General features: G+C 36.8%; 1 protein-coding gene and 1 pseudogene across 4 annotated transcripts in view; one reads left to right on the top strand and one right to left on the bottom strand.

Moving 5' to 3' along the window:
• The window catches only part of LOC101328381 (olfactory receptor 13C3-like), a 341,867-nt pseudogene extending 328,885 nt beyond the window's left edge, over nt 1-12,982 (top strand).
• The window catches only part of SMC2 (structural maintenance of chromosomes 2), a 51,945-nt gene that overhangs the window by 4,436 nt on the left and 21,973 nt on the right, over nt 1-25,536 (bottom strand). For all 4 annotated transcript variants that reach the window (XM_019948978.3, XM_004318099.4, XM_033858350.2 and 1 more), the window contains 9 exons: nt 22,689-22,893; nt 20,609-20,744; nt 17,273-17,397; nt 12,977-13,170; nt 11,802-11,945; nt 8,413-8,607; nt 6,313-6,513; nt 3,867-3,983; nt 565-725 (listed from right to left, as the gene is read on the bottom strand). In XM_019948978.3, the coding sequence (XP_019804537.1) occupies nt 565-725; nt 3,867-3,983; nt 6,313-6,513; nt 8,413-8,607; nt 11,802-11,945; nt 12,977-13,170; nt 17,273-17,397; nt 20,609-20,744; nt 22,689-22,893 (1,478 nt within the window). The remainder of the gene's footprint in view (nt 1-564; nt 726-3,866; nt 3,984-6,312; nt 6,514-8,412; nt 8,608-11,801; nt 11,946-12,976; nt 13,171-17,272; nt 17,398-20,608; nt 20,745-22,688; nt 22,894-25,536) is intronic.

Genomic DNA, 25,536 nt, shown 5'->3' with positions numbered 1-25,536 from the left:
TGATTATGTTGTTTACAGTCTCAACGTTGTTGTCTGTCTTTAAAGCATGTTGGGCCTGCAATGAACCTTTGCTAAGGGGTGTCTAAAATAGCCTTCACTTTAGGGGTAGTGCAAATGTAATGCTAATGTGTAGCTCTCTGGGGCTTCCCCAAATTCTAATCTGTTTCCTTCATTTTTTAGTAAGACTACTGGACTTTGTGTGGGTTTCCCTCCCTGCATCTGCAGTCAAAAAATTGCTCCTAGGGAGAAAGCTAGGGTAAACAGTGGACTCAGCATTTTTGTTTCATTTCTCTCAGGTATCTCCTGGGTTATCCATTTTCCAATGTCTGAAAGTAATTGTTTCTCATGTATTTTGTCTAGTTTTCTAGTTGCTAATCCTTATTTCTACTTTGTTGCCTACTATGTTAATCAAATGTCCTAACTAAAATTTGTAGTCTCACATATTAGGCTCCTTAAATTCTACATGCAAAGATAGCAAAGCAAATCTGAAATAAAATTGGGAGGCAATGAGATGTTGGACTATAATAAAGTAAGAGGATTATTGCAAAGGGATTACTCACTCACCTCTGACCACCACTAAGTTCAGTTAGGTTTTCTTTCCAAGTATTTCCTAAGGCAACCTTAAACTCCAGACCATCCAATACATTTTGCCCTTCTGGTGGTGCAAGCATAGCATTAGCACCGGGCAAAAGAGTGGAAAAAATAGATCCAAAGTCCTTGTTCACCTGGATAAAAAAAAGATTAAAATATCAGAGAAGGTTTTCCAAGAAGAATCAAATGATGTGTATATATGCAAACCAGCAGGAGCATTTTGTTGTCTGTTAGTTACCCTAGCTCTGAGGTTGGCAAGTTATGGTCCATGTGGCAAATCTGGCCATGCCCATTCACTTATGTACTGTCTATGGCTGCCAGCAATATAGTCTAGTGGTTGCAACACAGACTACATGGCTCTGAAATACTTATCTGTCCCTTTACAGAAAGAGTTTGCTGAGCTTTGCTCTAACTTCCAGGGGAAACTAGAGGCTATACCTCTAACTCTACCATGAAGTTTTGATACAACAAAAGGCCATGGTTGCCGGAATCCTCAGAGACACACAACTGGATAATATAGGAGACTGAACTTTCAGCTGGAGAAGAAAAACAAAAACTCTTTTTGGCATAAAATGTTCTCTTAAAAAATGTGTTTTCTGTTGACTGGTATGGTAAGGCCTGTGGTTATCAGCTAACTTTAAGAAGCCTAAGATCAGGGTGAAGTCTAGGAGAAAAAGAGGCATGAAATCAAACCAGATCTGTTAAAGGTGTTCAGTGGTTCTTTTCTATGCTTCTTCTCAAAGCCAAAGAAGTTAAGGTATCAAGGGACAGGAACAGGATTGAGCCCCAAAAGAAAAAGACTAAAGAAGCTATTTGGCCTATTTCCATAAAGGCTCAGCAGAAGATTACACAGAGATTTAGGACCAATATTCTAGACTGTAACTGAGTAATTTTTGTGCATACACACTTGATCAATGCCTTGAGAATTCAGCCATCTGTCTTCAAAGAGATGACTAAGAATCTTAGAGAGTTCAGCAGACAAAATTGAGAATGTATACATGCATGCACACATGTGCACACACACACGAGGATTTGACATCCATGTTCTCTAGGGAAATCTCCACCTTCAAGTATAAAATTCAAGTGCAAATACACTTTTTGTGAATATTTGTAGTAATAAGGAAATCTCCTAGACATAAACAGTCTCCTAAATATAAATTTACTAAGGAACACATATCTTAAGAACAACTGTACACATGCTAATATCCTACACAGAGAAAGTAGATTCTAGTTTTATCTGGGATAGATTTCCAGAGCTAGGCAAGGTTCATCACAATGAGGAGAGGACTGCTGTCTTTTCTAGGAGAATGACAGAAGATAGCATTGTATTTATAAACACCTTTTCTTTTAAAAAATTTTTTGACCAGGCAGGAGAGAGGCAGCTCAAAACTAAGACTACTAAATGCTACTAAATCCCAAAGATGACCATGGATCCTGGATCCCATGTGGAAATTCCTCCAAAAGGGAAAAGACAAACTTTCAGTTAATGGGTAGAGAAGAATATAGATAGGGAATAAACTGAATTTTGAAATTCCAATAAGGCTAGAAGGAAACAAAAAAGCAAAAAACACAACCAGTGCCTAAAATACTCTGGCTTTGTCAATCAACTATACTTGAAGCCATAAGGAAATAATGTAATGCTGATAATAATAGTACCTACTTCATTAGTTTACTTTGAGAATTAAGTGGGAAAATTAATAGTATAGTGCCTGACATATATCATAAGCACTCAATAAATTTACTTGCTTTGGGAGAACTTTAGAGACTGGGGAAAAATCAGTTTAAAAGATAAATTTGTACTCACACTAAATCCAGGAACCATGGGGAAAACAAAAGACAGAATCTCTCAGATCTAGTGTTAAATCCACATATTGTGCAAGAATAATGGGGCCAACTTTTTGCAAGCATTTTTAAAAAGACAAATACTATAGGGAGACTGAACACTGAAAATAAGTTGTAGAGCAGGAAAAACAATGCAATTGAAAGACAGACACAATTGTTCTGCCATTACCAAAAATAAAGTTCCTGAAGAATTAAAAAGAGAAAAAGAGGTAAGGTGCCAGTTAAATCCCCGAGGCCCAGGCCTGTTAAAGTACCAAACAGCATAGTAACTATGGAATCTTTTGAGGAGGGGTCTTTTTCTATGGTAGGTACAGGAAAACTTCACAGAAGAGGCTAAGGAATTATCCTAAAGGAGATAAATCTATGCAGCCAGGGAAGTAGAAATCATAGTAAAGAACCTTGAAATCTGCCAAAGTTGTCATAAAACGAAACAAAAATGGTAACTGGGATTCTGTTGCATAGGAATCCTGGAAATGAATACTGAACTTCCTTGTTTATTACCCAGTTCTACTTCTTAAAAAGCAACAAAAGGCAATTTTAACTTTAGTTCTAATTAGGAAAAGAGAATTCCACTTTTTCTACCTTTTGACTGTTATGATATTAGGCTATTTCACCTTTCTAAGCTTGTTTCCTCATTTGTAAAATAGAGATAATAATTATCAAAGTTATGGAATTAAGATAATTCATGTAAAATGACAGAACTGCTCTTAACTATAATATAATTATATAAAATTAGTATTACTTTATAATTATGTAATTATTAATCTAACATGTATAAAAATCCTTTGCTAAAAATCTAAGAATGCCTAATACTTATGAATTCTGAAATGCAATTAATTTATAAGTGGTTAGGAATACACAGTCTTGCTATAGAAACATTCTTAGAACTAATATTTGACCTCTGTGAGTCTGGGCAAGAGAAACTGAAGAGCTAAGAACTGAAGAAGTCCTTTGGAGAGGTTTTCCAACAGTTAGAGAGAGCTTCCCCAATGTGAAACAGATAATGCTTCCAGTTTTAAGCAGAGGATGAGTGGGACTATAGCAGATATTTGGAAGATACCTTAGATACTGTCCAATATTAGAACCTATGATCTCATAAGAAGGAAAGAGGGTAAACAGTAACCCAGACCCGGCAAACGATGTAAGAAGGAAACATGTAGAAATCTAGAAAATTAGAAATTTAATATAGCTTAGGAACCAGAGAAGTAGACTATGAGAGCATGATGGAATGACACAACTTATCTTTGCAAATCAGTAGTAAAGTCCAGAAGGACAAAATGCTTTAAAAAGCCTACAAGGTTTTAATTAAGGTCTGAGCTGTGCCTCAAACAAAAATTAGCTATTTCAAATTCATCTTAGAGTACAACCCTATTAACTTTATCTTTCATCCTTTCCTCATACAGAATAAATTATACAATTTTTGGTTCAAATACCTTTTGCCAAGCAATATTTAGGGCTTGGTTTTTCTTCTGGTCAAGGTCTTCTATAGTTGCAAGGATTTTGGATTTGTCATTTTCTACAATTCTCTTCTTCTTCATCAAGTCATTATACTAGTAAGATAAAAGGCATACTTAATTGGGAAAACACAACATTTTCTTTATATTCTAGAATTCAGTCAAGAATAAAGAGATTTCATTATTCTTATATGCAATATATACAACTCCTATTTACCAAAAAGATATACTACATTGAATTATAATGTAAGCCAAATTAAGGAAAGTAAATATATCATCTATATGTAAAATTCAATTACTATAACTGAGAATTTATAGGACAAGCTGTTGAAATATTTTGACTCCACTAGTATTCCCTTATCTTCCTAGCAGCCAAGGCAAAAAGGAAAATTTGTCATATGTAAACTCAAAAGTAGCCCTGCATGCTTAAGAAGCAAGGTCAGTCTTAGCAGTGACACAAATAAAATTTTAATTCTTCACCATGGTGTATAAAGTCCTACATAAATTGGATCTTATTTATCTCTGAATTTCTGGCATCACACTCCTCCTCAGGCTTCAGCCATATGGTCACTTTTTTTCAGTTTCGTGAACATAATAAGCTCACTGTAGCTTTATGGACCCTGCATTGTTCTTCCTCTATTTCTAACATAACAGGTGCCTCAAGTTTCCACTCAAACATCACATCTTCAAAGTAGCCTTCCCTGGTTAAGGTAGAAATTTACTGGAAAAAATTTTGAGGGAGGCAACAGAGGGAGAATAAACCATGAGCAGCAGCAGAACTTTCTAAAAATCCTTTTAACTTATTTCTCCTCAAAGCCTCACATTTCAAGGAGCTTCAAATTCTCCCTGAAAAACTCCAGCCAGTCTTGCTAGTTTCCTTGCCATCCCTCTCCTTTGTGGAGAGGAGGTTTTAGGAGCTTGGCCATATTTTTATCCTATTCCTTGCTAATTCCATATAGTTTCTTATATGTGGTGACACAAAATATAACAACAAAAGGCCAGCTGCTGATTAACAATAGAGCCTTCCTCTCTGGTAAGGAGATGGGAGTTGGTAAATTCTTTTAAAAAAATATTAGCCCCAGTTATCATTATCTAATGAAGCAAACAAGTAAAAGTAAACAAGTTTCATGATGTTAAGCAGCTCAAATTCAGACAAAATATTTCCTTTCCAAAAAGATGCCATATATTGCAAAGGTTTAATGGAGAAATGTAAACCAGCAGGAACATTTTATAGAGATCACAGCAGGTGCATTATTAGACTGTTCAGCATCTAACATAGATTCTCTGTAGACACTAATGTCAATAACGGTTTACAAAAACTTGTTACCAAAAAATTTGTTAAAAGTGCTTGAGCTCATAAGTATTTCCATTTTTACAGAGCTCTCATTAACTCTGCTATACAAATTCAAACAGAATTTTACAGAATTAAAGAAGGTATAATATAAAATTACTCAGATTGCTATTTCCTATGGAGCCATCAATAGGAACTGCTTTCTCTTTTGGGTTTTTCTAGGGACATGCAGACTATAAAAGGTAGGGGAGATGGATAACATTATCAAGTAACTGAGAGCATTAAAACAGAAGACACTGCTGCATTTACAGATTAGTAAAACAGTGTTTATGTATATAACAATCTTAGCCATTAACTTATGTGATGGCTCCAGCATATACTGGAGTCAAAGGAAGACAGGAGTTATGGAGTGGCTGACCGTGAGGAGGGAGACAGCAGGACACAGGTGTCCCCCACTTTTCAGAAGTTTGCTTTACATCACTACTTTTACAAGAAAAGGTAAAAAGCACAAATAGTGTTCAACATGTGTTTTGCAGTGAGCCCTTAGAGAAGCAGCACACACCCCGAGCAGGGAGAGTGGCACCATCAAGCTCCTCACAGGGAACAACACTAAGCATCTCAGCATTAAGCCGCCAGAGCTTTGAACTGTGTCGATGAGCATCTGTGCTTTATCTCAGTTTATTTCATGCATCTGTTAGCAAGATGTGCCCTAAGGTAATTGCTTCTTTGCTTTATACCCTTTCACAGGAATAGTTTCACAGGATTGGCGCTACTTTTGGACAGTGGGGGAAACCTGTACTCTATTTTTCAAAATCTTTCAAAAAGGCAAGTGAAAGAAATGATAGAAATGTGAAGAGCTAACATGATCAAAAATGTTGTTTTTATTTACACCAAAAATAAGAAAGGAGTTGGAAAAGTCATTCAAGGTAAAACAGAATATATAACTGATGATGCAAAAAGAATGAAATAAGAAAAGAAATAACTGGAAAGGGAGAAAGGGAAAATGCAAAGAAAACAAGTTCTCAAAAGCATCAAGTAAAAGATTGACTCTAATAATCGCCTCAGGGGTCATATGAAGCCCTCAATGCTACTCATATTCTGAAGTGGCCAAACAGTCATAGCAAAGTGACTTACCCGCTCTTCAGCTTCTGTCAGTACATTCATAGCTCTCATATTGACATTTCTTCCTAGTTTCTCCTTCATTTCTTGCAACTTCTGAAGTCTCTGACCAGCTTCTTTTGGGTTGTTAGTTTTGAAATCATAGGTGCTATTGGGTTGCCCAAAGAGGTGTTTCTCTGCATTAATCCAGTCATAATCTTTCAACATTTTGGACACCTAGCCACATGTGATAATGATAATAGAATGATATCATTGCTTACAAACCTTTATTTAAAAATTAGTTTCTTAAATATTTACTAATTTTAAACCACACATTTTGGGAAAAAAATCCCACAATGACACATTTGGAAAAAATGAGATTCACTGTTGACAGTGGACCTATATAATAAGTAAGAATATTTTTACCTGGAGGATAGGTAAGAAACTTGAGACTATATAGAAAAAGATTTTCCTATTACTCAAGCATGAGAGTAAAAGCCAACTCAAGAGAAACAGTTACAAAGTGTGTGTGTGTGTGTGTGTGTGTGTGTGTGTGTATGCACACACATATATAGAACATCTCCATTATAATGAAATACAAGTCAGATGAGGCTCCAGATTTTACCAAATTCAATCAATTGCTTCAAAAAAACAACTTGTGAAAGTTAAAAGTCTTATAAGAATACTTAAGTCACAGAGTTGGTAAATCATGGAAGCCTAATCCTGAGTGATATCTAATAATTCTTCTGGAAATTATAATCTAAGTAAAAAATTGTCCTGAATATTGACTCTATCCCCTTGCCACCCTCTTTTGACAAGGCACAGTAAAATACTTCTTCATATAATATAACCAATTAAAGTTTTTTAATTATAGTGCTTAAGGAAGACTTTCTTCTACTAGAATTGTTCAAGGTTGGTTCTGACTGGTAGAATCTAATCCTCTTCAATCATCCTTATTAGTTCCATAGGTACAGTCTCACCACTAGAATCCAAAGTAAAATAATCATTTCTTTCCTGCTGATCTGTAAGCTCTATGAACACATTCTGTGTTCATTCTTATCTCTTTAGTGCCTGGCATAGTATGCAATAAATATTTGACAAACTATGTATTTCAAAGAATCCTTGACTTTTTAGCAGTTCCACTTACAAGTCCTTCTTTCTACCCCCTTCCCTAACTGTAAATAAAATCCCCTAGCAATCACCAATACTAGCATTTTCAATTATAAAAAAACCATCAACAGTAATATTAGCATTGGTAATAATTCAGTGAATCCACTAATAGGAGGCTACTAGGAAAGCAATACTAATAAAATACTAGGATATTATGACGTGGCCATAAAAAAATGTTTTTTAAACCAAGTAATGAACCTGAACAGATACTCATGGCTCTTTCAGAGAGGGTGGAAAACTGTTCTGTATGTTAAATCTCTTGTATTTTTATGATGTTAAGATTTAAAAGGCACCAAACTGTTACACACCAGTAAGAAAACATGCTGAGTGAATTACTAAGACCACATAAATGCAATCTCTTAACTAAACAACGAATTTCTACAAAACCATGTATTTTCTCTAAAGTACTTAAGGCACTGTGACACATGAAAGAAAGAAACTTCAAGAGTAACCAAAAAACTGTGGGATAACTTCAAAAAGATAACTGCTTAGCAAAACATCAGATTTCAAATGCGGCTGCTAAAACTGACTATAACCGATCCTCATAAGGACATCCAGAAACCATTTAAGACGTTATTTTAGAAGTTGCCTGTGTATATTTCTCTGTGAGCTCCCTAAATTCAATTTGCAATAAGGTAAAGAATACATATTATTACTACTAACACATTAATAACTAGTTCTATGAGCAACTGGGGATAAAAACCAGTCATTTCCATAGGAGACCACTCAATATTTGGTTAAAAACATCTTGGAGATGGAATAAACTCCTGAAATTAAATTTAAAAATAAAACATTTTTGCCTCTTGGTGATTGCTGAGGAGCAGTTAACATAGTTGTAAGCCTCAAAGTTATGTTACACAGTAGTTCTGCCATTTATAGTAAGGTCTTCATTGAGCAGTTTACCAGAATATTTCAACACAGAGGCAAAAATTTGATCAAGGGTAAAAACGAACAACACAAACGTGCCTTTGCAGCAGCATCTTCAGCTTCCCGTTTATGTTTGCTGATGTTGTGGTCCAGTTCCTTAATTTTAAGCTGCGATTCATTGTTTTGCTCCTTATGTTTTGCTACTTCTGCATACTTAGCTTTAACTATGCTGTCTTGGGCTGTTATCACTTCTTTTTGCTTGGTCACCTCTTCTTGAGCTTTATTTACTAACTCCTGAAACAGATCATTAGAAGACAACATATAGCAAGGTAAGATGGAGACATTTTTAGTTTACTGAAAGATCATCTAACAGACTTCTGGGCAAGATGGCAATGTGATTACAGACAGGTAGTCATCTAACCCTCTACATTTTATATCCCCATTAAAATGACTAATGAATTTACAGATAAGTGAAAACTTGTATGACCACTAGAAAAAAAAAAAGGATGGGATGTACTGTTCATGCTGAAAGCAACAATGTTTCTGCAAGATACAGTGTAACTGGGATCACCTTGGGGAGGAGGGACTACTGGAATCTGACCTGTGAGGTCTCTCAAAAAAGTGGCATTTTGGGGAGTTTACAAGATAATATGACAGACTCCCAAATGACATTTATTAGGAGGGGCAAAGAACAGGGGTGGAAGCAGGTAAGCTGGCATTTGTTCCTTTCCCTTCTATAGAAGTAAGCCATAGGGACTTTACCAGTGGCAGTAGAAAGTCAGTGTTTGGTTCTAGCAGAGGGATCAAAACGGAGATATGGAAGAGGAAGAGAAACTTTTTTGAAGAAATGGATCTGTGGCACAAAGAAAAACTTCTTGCTTTGACTTTTACTATCCCCTACCTCCCGAGGTTGAAGTTATTCAACCTCCAAAGTGATAATTACAGCTGGGATTTAGTCTATCAACTCTCACCTCCTCCCCCTCAAACCTCTTTGCTAGATCTTAAAAGTCCTTCTGGTAAAAAGATATGGTCACAGACTCACACAAATGTCTGAAAACAAAAAAACCTAGCTCAACTCAGATTTAGGTAGAGGGAAAACAGATTAAGTAGAACAACCTGCTAAAAGACTGAGGAAGCATAGATCTCTGTAAGTGATGAAAAGCACCAGTAAAAATTTAGGAATTTTTTAGGCATGCTCATTAGAAAACAAGATCATTTTGAGCAGTAAACAATACTTGACATTATGGTTAGGTTATGAATGTGCCATAAATGCTTTAATTTCCTTATAATGTTTTATAATGTTTAATTTGTCTCACTTAAGGTCCTTTGCAGGAGGAAGATAAATCACAGCATTCAGCTAAAAAACCCAAAACAAAAACCCATGACAAAATCGTGTTTATGAAGAAGATTCCCTCATGCCTAGAGGTTGTAGATTGCATCGCAGGTATGACTGTTTCAATCTTTACAATGGTAAGAAAAAAACAAGGAAATCTATCACTTAAGATTGAGCAAAAATAAAATTTTACTTTTGTTTGAACCTAATTAGTTAGTAGGCAATTTCTCTTCTTAGCTCCCTGAGAGTGTCCTTAGTTACTATTATCAGCAAATGGAAACAATTTAGAATGTAAAGCCTGAAAAAACAACCTTTACAAACTAAGTGATCCACTTTATAGTTTTCCATAAAGAGAAATGGATGCCCTCTTTTATAGAAATATGTACATGTTTTGATTTTATCTTTATTTAGATTAAGGAAGAAGTGGCTTATTTTACTTCCACATTTCTCTTTAGAAACATGACATCTAATTTTTTAAAATCCCACAACATGATGTCCATGAAAGATGGTAGAAAATATGGAGGAATGAGATGAAAAATGAGATTAAAAGACAAGTCAGAAGGCAGAAAAGAAACTGTAGAAAATGTAATCAGAAACACAAAGCTGAAAAGCATTTCTATTCCTTATCTTCAAAAAGAGTAAATAATTGTTATTCTGCTATTGGTTTGATAAATAATGTGTTAAAAAAAAAAAACAAAACTTGAATTTAACCACAAACAGAATGAAGAGGAAGGAACTACTTTCTAAAACACTGCATGCTACAACAATTAAAACAATCATCTCAAGGGAAAAACAACAGAAAATGTAAAAGCTGATGACAAAAGGCAAAAGCACACTTTACTATAATGTACGTAAAATGGATGGAACTCCCCTGTTAAAAGCTGTTATATTTTAGTTAACATGAAGATCAATGATATATTACTTACAAAAAGAGTATCTATATAGCCACACAGCAGAAAACTTAAAAATGAAAGTTATATTGAAAAAACAAAAGTGGGTACACTTTGTAAAGCATAGTGACAATATTTAATAACACTACCGTATATTTGAAAGTTGCTAAGAGTACATCTTGAAGTTCTCATCACAAGAAAAAAAATTCTGTAATTATGTATGGTTACTAGACTTATTGTGGTGATAGTTTCACAATGTATGCAAATATTGAATCATTACGTTGTACACAGGAAACTAATATAAATGTTATGCTAATTATATCTCAGTTTTAAAAAGTAGGAGTAGAAATAATACGAAATAAAACAAGTTCAGAATTTAAAAACAGGGTTAAGAGGGTATCCAATATTCATGAGGGACCATTTCTAATATTTGTAGATAATAGAAATGTCTTCATAACATTTGAAAGCCCCTCAGTCCCAAATCCACCCTTTACTTCCTGCTTCTGAGATGGGGACATTTCTCCCTTGCCAGGTGCAACAGTATGAAGCCTCATCAGTAAAGGATGCTATAGGGTCACTGTAGAAGGAAGGGGCTTTACTTCTTTGGTCCAATGTGCTTTTCTCAAAGGCAAGCTTGTCATGTGCAGGGGCTAGCAGCTTTCATGGCTTCCCCTGGCATCCCAGCAAGTCCGCAGGCTGGGCACCTCTCCATGGCACCCTGGAAAGCTATTTCCCAGCAAGTGCCCCTGTGTAGCACTTTCCTATGCATGATTTCCCCTAGTACTCCACCAAACTCCACCACCAGTGGGCCACAGTTATCTTCTACAAGTAGATGTGGTTCTCAGCCCTGCAGGTAAAATGGGGCTCCTTTCCAGATTTGTTTCTTCCAAGGGTGCACTGCCTCAGCCTTATGGGTAACGCTGTTCCCTGTATCTGCTGTTCGTATGGTCTTTAGAGTTTTCTTTATCTCTTAGCAATCAATGCTGCATCATTACAAACTCCTGTTATAGTTAATAATTTTTATTTAAACTTTGCCTGGTCAAATTACTGTGTAGTTTTTGTCTTCTGAATAGACCTGGACCAAAACAGTCAGTAATATTATTTCAGGTCTCTTTCTGGATTGGTACTCATAATTTTAACTCATCATGACAGGAGTGAAGAGACCATAAAGTCTCTAAAGACCTCTAAAGTCAAACATCTTCAAGCCACCATTTCAGAATTAGATTAACATTTGTAATTTCTCTAATATGGTTAGTAAATCTTACCTTATTTTTAGCCACCTCAGCTGCCATTACTGCAATTTGACCTTCATAGGATTTGATAGCTTCATTTACAGCTTCAAGCTGTTGTTCATTGGATGCATGCTCTCTCTTGAGCTCTTCTAGCTCCAGGGTGATAGCTTCAACTTCCTATAAGAAACACAGCATCTGGGCATTCAACAGGTTATTAACTACTGAAAAATAAATACATGCATGTCAACAAAATTAGTAAGATTCTCAAGGAAGTAAGACCCATAGCTTAGTTACTCAACTACCAAAACATGTAAGCTACTTCTAAAGAAGAAAGGGGAAATTTATTTTTCTATATTAAAAAAAAAGACAAATGTACATACAGTTTTTAAGGGTTCAAAGAACTTTGTATAAACTATATCCTTTATCCTTTTATTCCTATAGGGATAAACGATGTACAGTTCTACACAGCAGATAAATTAACAGAGGTAAAGCCTTTTTAAACAATTATTCAGTGACAAAAAAATTAGTTTCTTAATTTTCTTCTTTCCCATTATAGCCTTTAGTTCTTTAGAAAATACTGTGCAAGCTATGAAAGAATCATAAGGTGGGTTAAAAAAAACAAACAAAAAAAAACTATGAACAAAAGTTAGACTTAAGTGAAATTGTACAGAACAGTGATTGAGCACAGCCTCTGCAGACAGAAAAACGCAGGTCAAATTCCAGCCTTGGCACTATCCAAAAGATATAATCAGATATCACCAGTCCATGATCGAATAGCACTTTGTAAATATAACATGCCTGGTCTTACATCATTCTTTCACAGTTTATGTATGTTCACGAAGATGATCAAACAGAAATGTCAACAGTGAATCTCTGATACGACACAGCTCTGCGTACATGATATGAGCTTTGGTCCACTCTTGAATGAAACATTTACCAAAAGGCAACTTTGCTCTTTCTCCAAAATTAGCAAGCCAATGCAACCCCTACTCAAAATTACATAACACTTAATTCCAGGGTTTCAGAGTAAAGCATATTTTAATTTGACTCATAAGATGTGTAATGTGTCTCCTAAAGAAGTACATCTCACTTTTGGATTTTGTGATAAATACCGATGAATAAGGCCAAGGCCAACCAATGGTGCTCTACCACCTTCAGTTCTATTCTGATGTTCAAAGATTAGTTCCATTTCAAAACAAAGTTATTACCTGTTGTTTTTCTTTCATTTTCTTGGTAGAAGCATCTGCTTTAGTTTTGGCACAATCTAGTTTTTTCTGTGCATCCTTCAGTTCTCTCTCTCTCTCAGCTTCTGCGTTTTTCATTTTATTCTCCAATACTTCATATTTTTCTTCTGCTTTTTTTTGAATTTCTTTGGTGTTTTTTAAGGTCTCCTCACTTTCCTCTGCATCATAAAGCAGGTAAATATGCCTATGTGAGGTCTTCCAACAACTATTAACAGGTATAGATATTAATGGCTTACAAATTCAACTTTTAATAGAAGAAAAGGTATGGAAAGTTGGAGCCAAGAGTTTAAAAAAAAAAATCAACTGTTCTAACCTTATTCTAGAAATGGTATATTGAAACACAGATCATGCCTAAGAGCCATACTTGAATTATCTAATGATCTGTAAAGAAATTATTTCCAATCACATGAAATTGAGTAACATAAACTTTACCTACAACTTAACTTATAAAAAGATCACAGACCATCTATTTTGGGCTTCCCTGGTGGTGCAGTGGTTGGGAATCTGCCTGCTAATGCAGGGGACACGGGTTCGAGCCCTGGTCTGGGAAGATCCCACATGCCGTGGAGCAACTGGGCCTGTGAGACACAACTATTGAGCCTGCGCGTCTGGAGCCTGTGCTCCGCAACAAGAGAGGCCGTGATAGTGAGAGGCCTGCGCACCGTGATGAAGAGTGGCCCCAACTTGCCACAAGTAGAGAAAGCCCTTGCACAGAAATGAAGACCCAACACAGCAAAAATAAATAAAATTAATAAACTCCTACCCCCAACATCTAAAAAAATATATATATATCACAGACCATCTTTTAGACCATCTTTTTATATGACTGTATGCTTCCTAACATCAGAACTGAGTGTGTAACTATGGTATTTTCTTTTTATTTTAGTTATAAGAAAGCTTACAATTTACTTCATAAGCAAGCTTACTTAGTGTTCCTTGCTCCTTTATTTTTATTCAAGGAATCTTTTATTAAAGTAGAGAAGCACTGTGAGAACATGTCTAGGATGAAGCATAGGAAACATATTACCTCTAAATTTATAAATTTAAAAATAAAAAAGTAAGACAGAATGAGCATGTGATGGTCACAACTGACATACACTGTTAAGCGTTAGGACCTAGGTACAAATATAACCCTAAAAGCCATGATTAGACAATTTCCTATACTACTTTTCATTGTAGGAATGTCATTCCAAGAAATCAAAAGAGAAATAAAAAAATACTTTGTCACAAATGAAAATGGAAATACAACATACCAAAACTTACATCATATGTAGCAAAATCAGTTCTAGCTATGAGTGAAGTTCATAGCAAAGTTCATAGCAATAAATGCCTACCTAAAGAAACAAGAAAAATCTCAAACAGCTTTACACCAAAAATCTGTTGTATTTCTATACACTAAATAATCCCATTTACAACTGCATCAAAAAGAAGAACAAAGCCCAAAGTTAGTAGAAGGAAGAAAATAGCAAAGATCAGTGTGGAAATAAATGAAATTGAGACTAAAAAGAAATAGAAAAAAAAATTAATGAAACTAAGAGCTGGTTCTTTAAAACTGCCAAACTTTTAGCTAGACCTAAGGAAAAAAAGAGACTCAAAGTCAGAAATAAAAGATGAGATGTTACAGCTGATACCACAGAAATATAAAGAATCATAAAAGGTTACTATTAACAATTTTACACCAACAAACCAGAAAACCTAGAAAAAATAAATTACTAGAAAATACAACCTATCAAGATTGAATCATGATGAAACAAAATCTGAAAAGAGATTATTAGGAGATTTAGTAAGTAATCAAAAACCTCCCAACAAACAAAAGTCCAGGACTAGACGGCTTTACTGGTGAATTCTAACAAACATTCAAAGAAGAATTAATACCAATCCTTCCTTCTCAAATTCTTCCAAAAAGCAGACAAGGAAGAAATTGTTCCAAACTCATTTTGTGAGGCCAACATCATCCTGATATCAAAACCAGACAAGGGGGCTTCCCTGGTGGCGCAGTGGTTGGGAGTCTGCCTGCTGATGCAGGGGACACGGGTTTGTGCCCCGGTCCGGGAAGATCCCACATGCTGCAGAGCAGCTGGGCCCGTGAGCCATGGCCACAGAGCCTGTGCGTCCGGAGCCTGTGCTCCGCAATGGGAGAGGCTGCAACAGTGAGAGGCCCGCATACCACAAAAAAAAAAACAACAGACAAGGACGCCACAAGAAAAGAAAATTACAGGCTATTATTCCTGATGAACACAAATGCAAAAATTCTCAACAACCTTAGCAAACTGTATTCAACAATACATTAAAAGGATCATACACCATGACCGAGTAGGATTTATTCCAGGGATACAAGTATGGTTCAACATCTGCAAATCAGTCAGTGTGATACATAATATTAACAAATGAAGGATAAAGTCATGGTCATCTGAAGAGCAGAAAAAGCATCTGAGAAAATTCAACATCTATTTATGATAAAAACTCACAATAAAGTGAGTACAGAGAGAACATACCTTAACATGATAAAGGCTATACATGACAAGCTCACAGCTAACATCACACTCAACAGTAAAAAGCTGAAGGCTTTTCCTCTAAGATCAGGAAGAAGATAAGGATCCTTGCCTACTCTCCACTTTCATTTGACATAGTGTTGGAAGTCCTATAGCAATTGGGAAAGAAAAAAAATGCATCTAAACTGGAAAGGAAGAAGTAAAACTGTCACTATTTGCAGATGACGTATTATAAATAGAAAACCCTAAAGACTCCATCAAAAAACTGTTAGAAATAATGAGCAAATTCAGCAAAGTTGTAGTATAAAAAATCTGTTGTGTTTCTATACAATCCCATTTACAATTGCATCAAAAAGAAAATACCTAAAAATAAATTTAACTAAGGAGGTGAAGGACATGTACACTGAAAACTAGGAAACACTGATGAAAGAAATTGAAGACAGAAATAAATGGAAAGATATTCTGTGCTCACGGATTAGAAGAATATTGTTAAAATGTCCATACTACCCAAGGCAAGCTACAGATTCAAGTCAATTCCGGTCAAAATTTCAATGGCATTTTCCACAGAAATAGAATAAACAATCCTAAAATTTGTATGGAACCACAAAAGACCCTAAACAGCCAAAGCAATCTTGAAAAAGAACAACAAAGCTGGAGGAATCATACTCCCTGTTTTCAAACTTTATTACAAAGCTAGAGTAATCAAAACAGTATAGTATTGATATTAAAAACAGACAGATCAATGGAACTACTGAATAGAGAACCCAAAAATAAACCAACACATACATGGTCGATTAATTTATGACAGAGGAGTCAAGAATATACAGTGGGGAAAAGACAGTCTCTTTTATAAATGGTGGAAGGAAACTGGACTTGCAAAAGAATGAAACTGGACCACTAAGACCATACATAAAAATTAACTCAAAATGGATTAAAGACTTGAACATAAGACCTGAAACCATGAAACTCCTAGAAGAAAACACAGGTGGTAAGCTCCTTGACATAGGTTTTGAGGATTTTTTTGGATTTGACACCAAAAGCAAAAATGAACAAGTGGGACTACATATCAAACTAAAAAGCCTCTGCACAGCAAAGGAAACCATCAACAAAATTAAAAGGCAAACTACCGAATAGGAGAAAATATTTGTAAATTATATATCTGATAACGGGTTAATATCTAAAATATATTAACTCATACAACTCAATAGAAAAAAACAACCAAATCCAAAAATAGGCAGAGGACCTGAATACACATTTTCCACAGAAGACATACAGACGGTCAACAGGTACATGAAAAGATGTTCAACACTAATCACCAGGGAAATGCTAATCAAAACCACAATGAGATATCACTTTGACCATTAGAATGGCTATTATCAAAAAGACAAGAAGGGTTTCCCTGGTGGCGCAGTGGTTGAGAGTCCGCCTGCCGATGCAGGGGACACGGGTTTGTGCCCCGGTCTGGGAAGATCCCACATGCCGCGGAGCGGCTTGGCCCGTGAGCCATGGCCGCTGAGCCTGTGCATCCGGAGCCTGTGCTCCGCAACGGGAGAGGCCACAACAGTGAGAGGCCCGCGTACCGCCAAAAAAAAAAAAAAAAGGGCAAATTAATAGAAAATTATTAAAATATTTAAATTGAAAAATGTTTTTAAATTAAAATATTTAAAGTAATTAATGCAGATAAATATATAATAAACACAAAAGCTGCTAAATACCTAAAGTAAGGTTATCAGTAGAAACAGATTAGCACCGAATGTTTTTGTCTTACCAATGATTTTTTTAAGAGCGTCTAATTCTTCCTGTTGCTTGTGATATGAGCTTTGCTGAAGCTTGGTTTGTAATAAATCTGCCTCCTCAGTTTTCATCTCCCATTGCTGTTTTAGTTGGCGATACCTTAAGAAAGAGAAGTTTATAATAAATGACAACAGTTTTTCTGATGTTAGAGACATGCTTTTAAATAACAGGCTCTTACCCAAAACAAACTCATACAACATAATATAAGATGCCACTGGTTACAAGACTCGTTTTGATAACTTCCGCATTTCTGAGGCATCAATTAAACTCAAGTTTGACTTGGTTACTGAAGGTAAACAACCCTAAATGACCAAGACCAATAGTAACTATCCAGAGAAATATTCTTAATTTTAGAAAATACCAATAATCTTTGAATAAATAGGTTTCCTTAAAAATAACTCCTCCCACTGATCCTTATCAAAAAGAAAAACTCCATAACAGCTCCCCATCACAAAAATAGAATACATAACAATTATATAAAATTTCAAAAATTTTGTAATCTATTAATCCCTAGTTTCAAATGTTAAAAAAATAATGTTCCCTACATTTTGTAAGGAGACTGGTAGTTTAAAATGGCACAGTACTGAACTTAAACATTTGCAAAGCACTTTTTTTGCAAACCCTATAATTCTCCCCCAGTTCTGGATGCTTCAAGTTATTACTTTGGAAGGTATTTCGCTAATTCAGCTGCAGTGAAATTTTAAATTACAGTAAATTCACAGGTTGCTTGTCACTAGAAATTCATGAGGTTTGAGGAAAAAGTAAGGAAGCAACTTATAAAACATAAATACTCCCTTGAGTATTCTTGTCTGAGACTGCTTGACAGCATAATTTTAACGAGTCATTTTCCAACTCATTTAAAAATGTAAAGTGTAGAAATGTGCAAAAAGATATAAGCTATTTTCCTGATATGATATATGAAAGAATGGCTTTAGTTGACCCTTCCACTCTCATTTTTCAAAATCTATTTCTCTTCCTTAACCTCTGGGCCACAATTAGTCTACAAGACATCTCTGCAGAATAATGATCCAGTATTGCTCAACAAAGTTAACAGTTCCAAGCCAAATGTGACCACAAACTCATTGCCTTGACAGAGCTTCCATATATCAGAGAAATCTTCTTGTATCTTTTCACAGAAAAAGTTCATTCACTTTATGGTTAATGTATGTTAATGAAGGTAAAAGGCAAGCTTTACATGTATATAGTGTTTGAAAGTGGGCATTTTGATACAGTTTACATCTTCAAATGGCCACTTTGACTTACTGTAGCAATCTTTTCCATATAATACTGTGTCCCAAAGAAGTCTTGGTACCATTCTAAGTTTTGATGATTTCAGAAGATGAATGCCAAAAGTTAACCAAAAAAAAAAAAAATCACTTCAAGTTTTTTAAAATTTATTTATTTATTTTTGGCTGCGTTGGGTCTTCATTGCTGCACATGGGTTTTCTCTAGTTGAGACGAGCGGGGGCTACTCCTCATTGCAATGCATGGGCTTCTCATTGCGGTGGCTTCTCTTGTTACGGAGCACGGGCTCTAGGTACGTAGGCTTCAGTAGTTGTGGCTCCGGGGCTCTAAAGCACAGGCTCAGTAGTTGTGGCGCACTGGCTTAGTTGCTCTGCGGCATGCGGGATCTTCCCAGACCAGGGCTCGAACCAGGAAAGTCTCTCATTTCAAGGTTTTTATCTCTCTCTCTCTTTTTTAAAGCTTTATTCAGTATTGTGAATTCTAAATAAAATGTTTGATTTTTTTTTTTTTGTGCGGTACATGGGCCTCTCACTGTTGTGGCCTCTCCTGTTGCGGAGCACAGGCTCCGGACGTGCAGGCTCAGAGGCCATGGCTCACGGGCCCAGCCGCTCTGTGGCATATGGGATCTTCCCAGACAGGGGCACGAACCCGCGTCCCCTGCATCGGCAGGCGGACTCTCAACCACTGCACCACCAGGGAAGCCCTGATTTTAATTTTATCTCAGTTCCCATTTGCCATCTTCAGAGTGACTAGAAAAAAATTACAATTAAGCTCTCAAATATTGTACTTAGTAAGTTTGTGGCATTTATACTCCTGAAGCTTTTACAGCAAGTAAGGACTGTTCTCCTGGATAACCACACGGCGAGTTCACTCACATCATTCTGGTATTTATTCAACAGTCTTCTCAGTAAGGCTTTCCCTGCCCACCCCATATAAAATTTCAACACCTCTTTCTTTGCCCTGGATAGTTCATATCTCCTTTACTATTTTACTTTTTTCTTCTTAGAACTTAGCATTATCTAACATACATTTTACCAGTTTACCTTTTTATATTGTCTGTTGCCCAGCTACACATATCAAAACAAGATGAAGAGGTTTATCTGTTTGACTCCCTGCTATATTCCCAGCTCCTCGAAGAGTACTTGGCATGAGGCACACAACAGTAAATAACGTTAAGTGACAAAAAAGGTTACATTAAATAGCATAGTACCAATTTTGAAAAAAAAATGGCATACACATATTGTGTCATACACAAAATATGTATCATACACAAGCAGAAGTAATGTTGAAAGGTACGCATACTTATATCCACACCCACACAGAAAATACACTGTAAGTAAACACTTTAATTCTAGCAGTGACTTTTGACATGAACTTGTTTAACTTCTCCATAGGAAACTTAGTGATCTTCAACATCTACAGGACAGCCATAATGCTGCAAAACTTAGTGCAGACACCCAATCGACGCTATAATATTACATCATTTCAAATCAAGGACTCAAGTATCCTCTGGCATCAACCTCTAGAGTATCTATGGATTTCCTCACTAATCCCAGCAGAATGTTAACAGAGTGTATCTCAGCAGAAAAAGGGGAATATTTGGCTGATTTTTCTTTCCTTCTTTTAATTAGCTTTCCCCAATTTCTTAAAACAAAGACACTATTTATATTAAGAAAAACTGATGTTATCAACTCACAACTTATTCAATAATACCAAGGTTATTATTAAAAAAGTCAGAAGTATTTCTTTTTTGTTTTGTTTTGTTTTTGTTTTTGCGGTACGCGGGCCTCTCACTGTTGTGGCCTCTCCCATTGCGGAGCACAGGCTCCAGATGCACAGGCTCAGTGGCCATGGCTCACGGGCCCAGCCGCTCTGCGGCATGTGGGATCTTCGCGGACCGGGGCACGAACCCGTGTCCCCTGCATCGGCAGGCGGACTCTCAACCACTGTGCCACCAGGGAAGCCCAGAAGTATTTCTTTAAATAAAATATTCTTTCATCTTCTACCATCCAAATCTTTGACCAAGAAAATTTTTAAATACAGCTTAATCCAACCAAAGTCTTACTTTTCAGCAGTGTTTTTAAGGCCTGCTAATTCCTCTTCTAGAGCCTGTAGCTCATTCTCCTTGATTCTCAGCTCATCTTGAACATCTTTGAGTTCTTGAAACTTGGTTAAAATAGAAGCTGCCTGGGATCGAGCACCTGACAGAGGCAAATTGAAACAGGCCTTTGACACCAAGTTACCATGTATTTAGTAAGCAATAAAAACTTTTCTGAGAGAATTATACTTGAAATAATTCAACAGCCAATCTTTGGTAAGTTTATGAAGCTACAGAATTCACTTCATCATTTGAATCTTAGGGCATACATACTTGATAACAAATACTTCTAAGTAGATGTGGTGGATTATTTATTCAAAATAATCATTGCCCTTGCCTACTGGGCCCATCCCTCCCAGGTCCATTTCCCTCTCTGCTGTCATCAGGCTTAGCCATGTGCTTTGCTCTAGCCAACCAGTGGGAAATGTACCTCTTCTGAAAGGAAGCTTTAAGAGGCAGCACATAACTTACCATGTTTTCCCCTTCCCTTCCCATGAGAAAAGTATGTTCACAAAAGGGACTTACTTCTCGGTCAGCCTGGGTCCCATAATGAGAATAACATGGAGCAGAGACAAGTGACCCACAGTTAATGTAGCATAATTATGGAATAAACTTGTAAGCTACTGAGATTTGGGAGCTGTTTATTACCACATCATAATGTGGTCTAAACTCGATGTAGCAGCGTAAACTGGTTTCACCTTACGTGCACTATAACTGTCTGGCAGTAACAGGCTGAGGTGTTAGGTTGGCAAGAAAACTCTAGGTATGATGGGAGGATGCAAAGGTCAATTAGCAATGCTATTGTGAGCACTTTGTTTATATGATATGGGGTTACATATTTGCCATCTCTTAAGCAGGAATTGTAAGAACCTCCAATTCAATGAAATCTAAAATGTTTCTTCTATTTTAGATATTTAAAAATATTTGGTCTCTATCTTCCAATTGCAGATGCTAGTCATCTTGTACACTGGGGAACTTGATACTATATTATGGAATTCATTATATTGGCTGTTTTCTTGGCCTAGAAAGAAATTAAGACACTTGATATCTCAAGAGGCATCCAAGTCTCTTGGTTTGGTTAAAAGCACAAACTCTATAATCAGACCACCTGAGTTCAAACTGTGAGCTCTGCCACTTACCAGCAAGTTACTTAATCAGTCTATACCTTAGTTTCTACAACTGTATAATGGAGATGATAGTAATGTCTACCTTATGGTTGCTATAAGGATTAAATAAGCTAATCATTTAAAGTCCTTAGAATAGGGCTTTATAGAATGATAGAAATGTTCTATATTTGCACTGTCCAATTACCCACTAACCACTTGTGGTTTCTGAGCCCTTGAAATATGACTAGTGCAATTAAGGAAATTATTTTAATTTTATTTAATTTTAATTATCTTATTTTGGTGTAAAGAGCCACATGTGGCTAGTAGCTACTGTTTTGGACAGTACAGTCTTACAACACTGCCCAGTACACAATAAGTACTATTTAGTGTTTGTTATTTATTACATGGTCACTTGACACGGATCTGGAAACTCAGTGTTGCAAATATTAGAACAAGAAATATATGGTCATTATCTCAGAATTCCTTACTTAAGGCATTCAGGCAGATTTAATTTTTTGTTTTACTTTTGACAGGAGCAGTAACATATACACAAATTAGAAGTTAACGTGTTTCCTAAACGAGAAGTGGGTTAGTTAAGCTACAAATGTACTGACTAAAAAGACTTCATATCCTAGTGACAAGAATATCTTAATAAGACAAAAAGCAAGAGAAAATAAATGGGAATAGACTTAAGATGAATAAGAAAAGCTATAGGACTGATTACTAGCCTATGAGTTCCTTCAGGACAATGACAGTGTAGAATTTCTCAATTAATATTAAGCACCTGTCACAAAGTAGGTATTCAAAAGAAAACAATCCTTTGATTAGGAATAAAACACTGGATTAACTCATTCCAAGCCCAATATTTCCTGTTTAAAAAAAAAAAAACCCCATCCTATCTACCACGCAGAATTGTGAGGACAAAATGATATAAAACCTACCTCCACTCAATGTCCCGTGAGGATCAAATACATCACCTCCTAGAGTTACGGTTCTAGTCATTATCCTTTTATCGAAAGCTACCTTTTTTGCATTATCCATATTGTCACAAACAAATGTTGTTCCAAAGACAAATTCCATTGCTTTCTGAAGTTCTGGTTTGTATTCAACCAGGGAAAGAGCCACATGAACATTATTAGGGCCAACCTGGGGGAAAACAGTTATGTCGTGATACATATTACTCCTTTCCTTTCAAATATTATTTTATAAAATAGTAAGAACTGCCACAACAGAAACTGAATACCTATCCAGCACTACAACTCCTTTTGAATTTTCTAAAATGCTATAGAAAACAACACTTTTAGAAAAAAACAATTCCAAGTTTAAACACTGAAAAATCTAAGTAAAACATTTAGCTAGAATACCAGTCATTATGAGAGTTTCGATCAAGCAGAAGCCACTACCAAGTTTCTAAATTCAAAGTGGATTATTTGAACAAACTTTTTTTTTAACATCTTTATTGGAGTATAATTGCTTTACAATGGTGTTAGTTTCTGCTTTATAACAAAGTGAATCAGTTATACATATACATATGTCCCCATATCTCTTCCCTCTTGTGTCTCCCTCCCTCCCACCCTCCCTATCCCACCCCTCTATTGAACATCCTTTCTTAATTAAAGTACATCAATTTCTGGATCAACACAATTACATAAAATGTTTTGCTTCAATTATTAACTTGGTTGTTCCAAAGTGAATACTTTTTCATTCAAATAAAACATGCTAAGGCAACCACCTGCCAGTTACAGAAATAAAAACAATTGAGTAAAAAAAATCTTTTAAAATCCTTCAATCTTTTATTTTGATCCAACTGTCTTTTCAACCTTTGTTTATAATGTCTACCTCTGCCCACATTTTTAGAACAACTTAGCATACTTTATGGAGCTTAGTAGTAGCAGAAATCATAATGAAGGCAGCTCTATGTAACATATGTTCAGCAGTGTCCTCTGACATAGCAGTTACCATTAAATGGGTCTGGCTGAGGGATCTGGGTAGAAGTGCTTTTGTTGTTACTTAAAACCCCAATTGACTTCTAACACTGGAACTTGACATAGGACTAAAATAACTTCCAAAACCTTCTAGACTCTAAGGTGATTTTTCTAAGTAAAGGATGTAAATACTAACCAAAATTACCACCTTTCAATTACCCTGTACTCATCTTTCTTCTTCTGATAGTAAACAATTTTCATTGAAGGCATCTCAATTTCAAGAAATATACTATCCATTTAGTATCTTAATTATACATGCATTTTCAGGTTTCATAGAATTTTCTTTTCAACTCATGCACTTGGAATGCCTGCTCAATAACTGATATCACTGCTGAATGTTATGATTGGCTTCATGTTTTTACCAAATATTATGCAACCACAACAGCCTTTTAAATGTATTTCCTTGTACTCATCTGTTTACTAGTAACCACACCACTTTAGATCTATCTCAGCAGCTGACTGCATATACTGGTTACCTGCTTTGTATGTTCATAGGTTGGTAAGCAATCTAGAAAAGCTCTAACAGAGAAGCATCTCTGCAAGATGGATGGATACCTTCCATAACGGTTGTCACTGTAGTCAGTTTAAGTGTGCCTGGCATGAAAAAACCTGAAGAATTCTTGTATTTATCTATAAGCTCTATAATTCAATTTGGAAATCAAAACTTTTAACATTTAATGCCACCTGATAGTCATGTGACTTAGGTTTAAAGACATTCTAGAAGATGGCAGAGTAGGGTGACGTGGAACACACCTCCCCACAAATATATCAAGAATACATCTACAAATGGAACAATTCTCACAGAGCACCTTCTGAATACTAGCAGAGGACCTTAGACACCTGAAAGGACAAGAAAGATCCCCATGTAACCAGGTAGGATGAAAGAAATAAAAAAGAAAAGAGGAAGTGGGATGGGACATGTACCCCTTGGAGGGGAGCTGAAGGAGAGGAGAGGTTCCCACACCTGGGGAGATATCCTCACCAGTGGGGAGATCAGATGGGACAGGAAGGGAGCTTCGAGGGCTCAGAGGGAAGTACAGCAACCAGTCTGTGACAGGCAGGACAGAGTGAGACCTACACGGACAGTCCGTGCCACAGTCGTGCGCGCCCCAGCCTGAGACATGTGTGGTGGTACGGACAGGGGTTAGGCGCTGGAATGTGGGGTTTGGAGAGCTGACCTGGGGAGAGGACCATGTCTGTCTGCATGGAGTCAGCCTGAAGGGATAGGAGCAACCAGGAATGTTCGTGGAAGAAGACCCAGCTACCACAGAAGCAAAGCGCTGTTGTTGAGCGGTGTGCGAAGGACACAGCCGCCACTGCAGCCTCTTTCCCCACGCACTGGCACCTGCCGCTGCAGGCACTACGAGGGGCTCCCGCCTGGGCAGCCCGCACAACCTGACCACTGCCCTGGCCCCCTCCCACCTGGGCGGACCCGAGCATCTTGACCGCCGCCCTGGCCCCCTCTTGCCTGAGTGGCCTCACAAGCACCAGTCACCACTCCGGCCCCCTCCTGCCTGGGCAGGCTCATGTGCTCAGGGGCAGCCTCAGGAGCAGAGGCTGGTAGGTCTGAGCCCCAGGGGCCGTGTGACTAAGGAAGAAGAGCTGACGTCTCTCCTCGCAGCTTTGTCAACCATGGATTTACACCTCTGCTGCCAGCTTTGTAAATTTACCACCTACAGAATATCCAAACAGACAACGAGTGCTCCTGCAGCTGAGACAGGTCTGCCTTTAGCAGCTGTGGGCTTTGTGTGGGTTGAACCAGGCCAGGGTCTGAGCTGCCTCCACAGGTCCCACAGCAACTCCA

This window comes from Tursiops truncatus, chromosome 6 (genome assembly GCF_011762595.2).
Source record: "Tursiops truncatus isolate mTurTru1 chromosome 6, mTurTru1.mat.Y, whole genome shotgun sequence".
Taxonomy (NCBI): Eukaryota; Metazoa; Chordata; class Mammalia; order Artiodactyla; family Delphinidae; genus Tursiops; species Tursiops truncatus.
The sequence above is the reverse complement of the archived record's forward strand: the minus strand, read 5'-3'. Positions and strand labels throughout refer to the sequence as shown.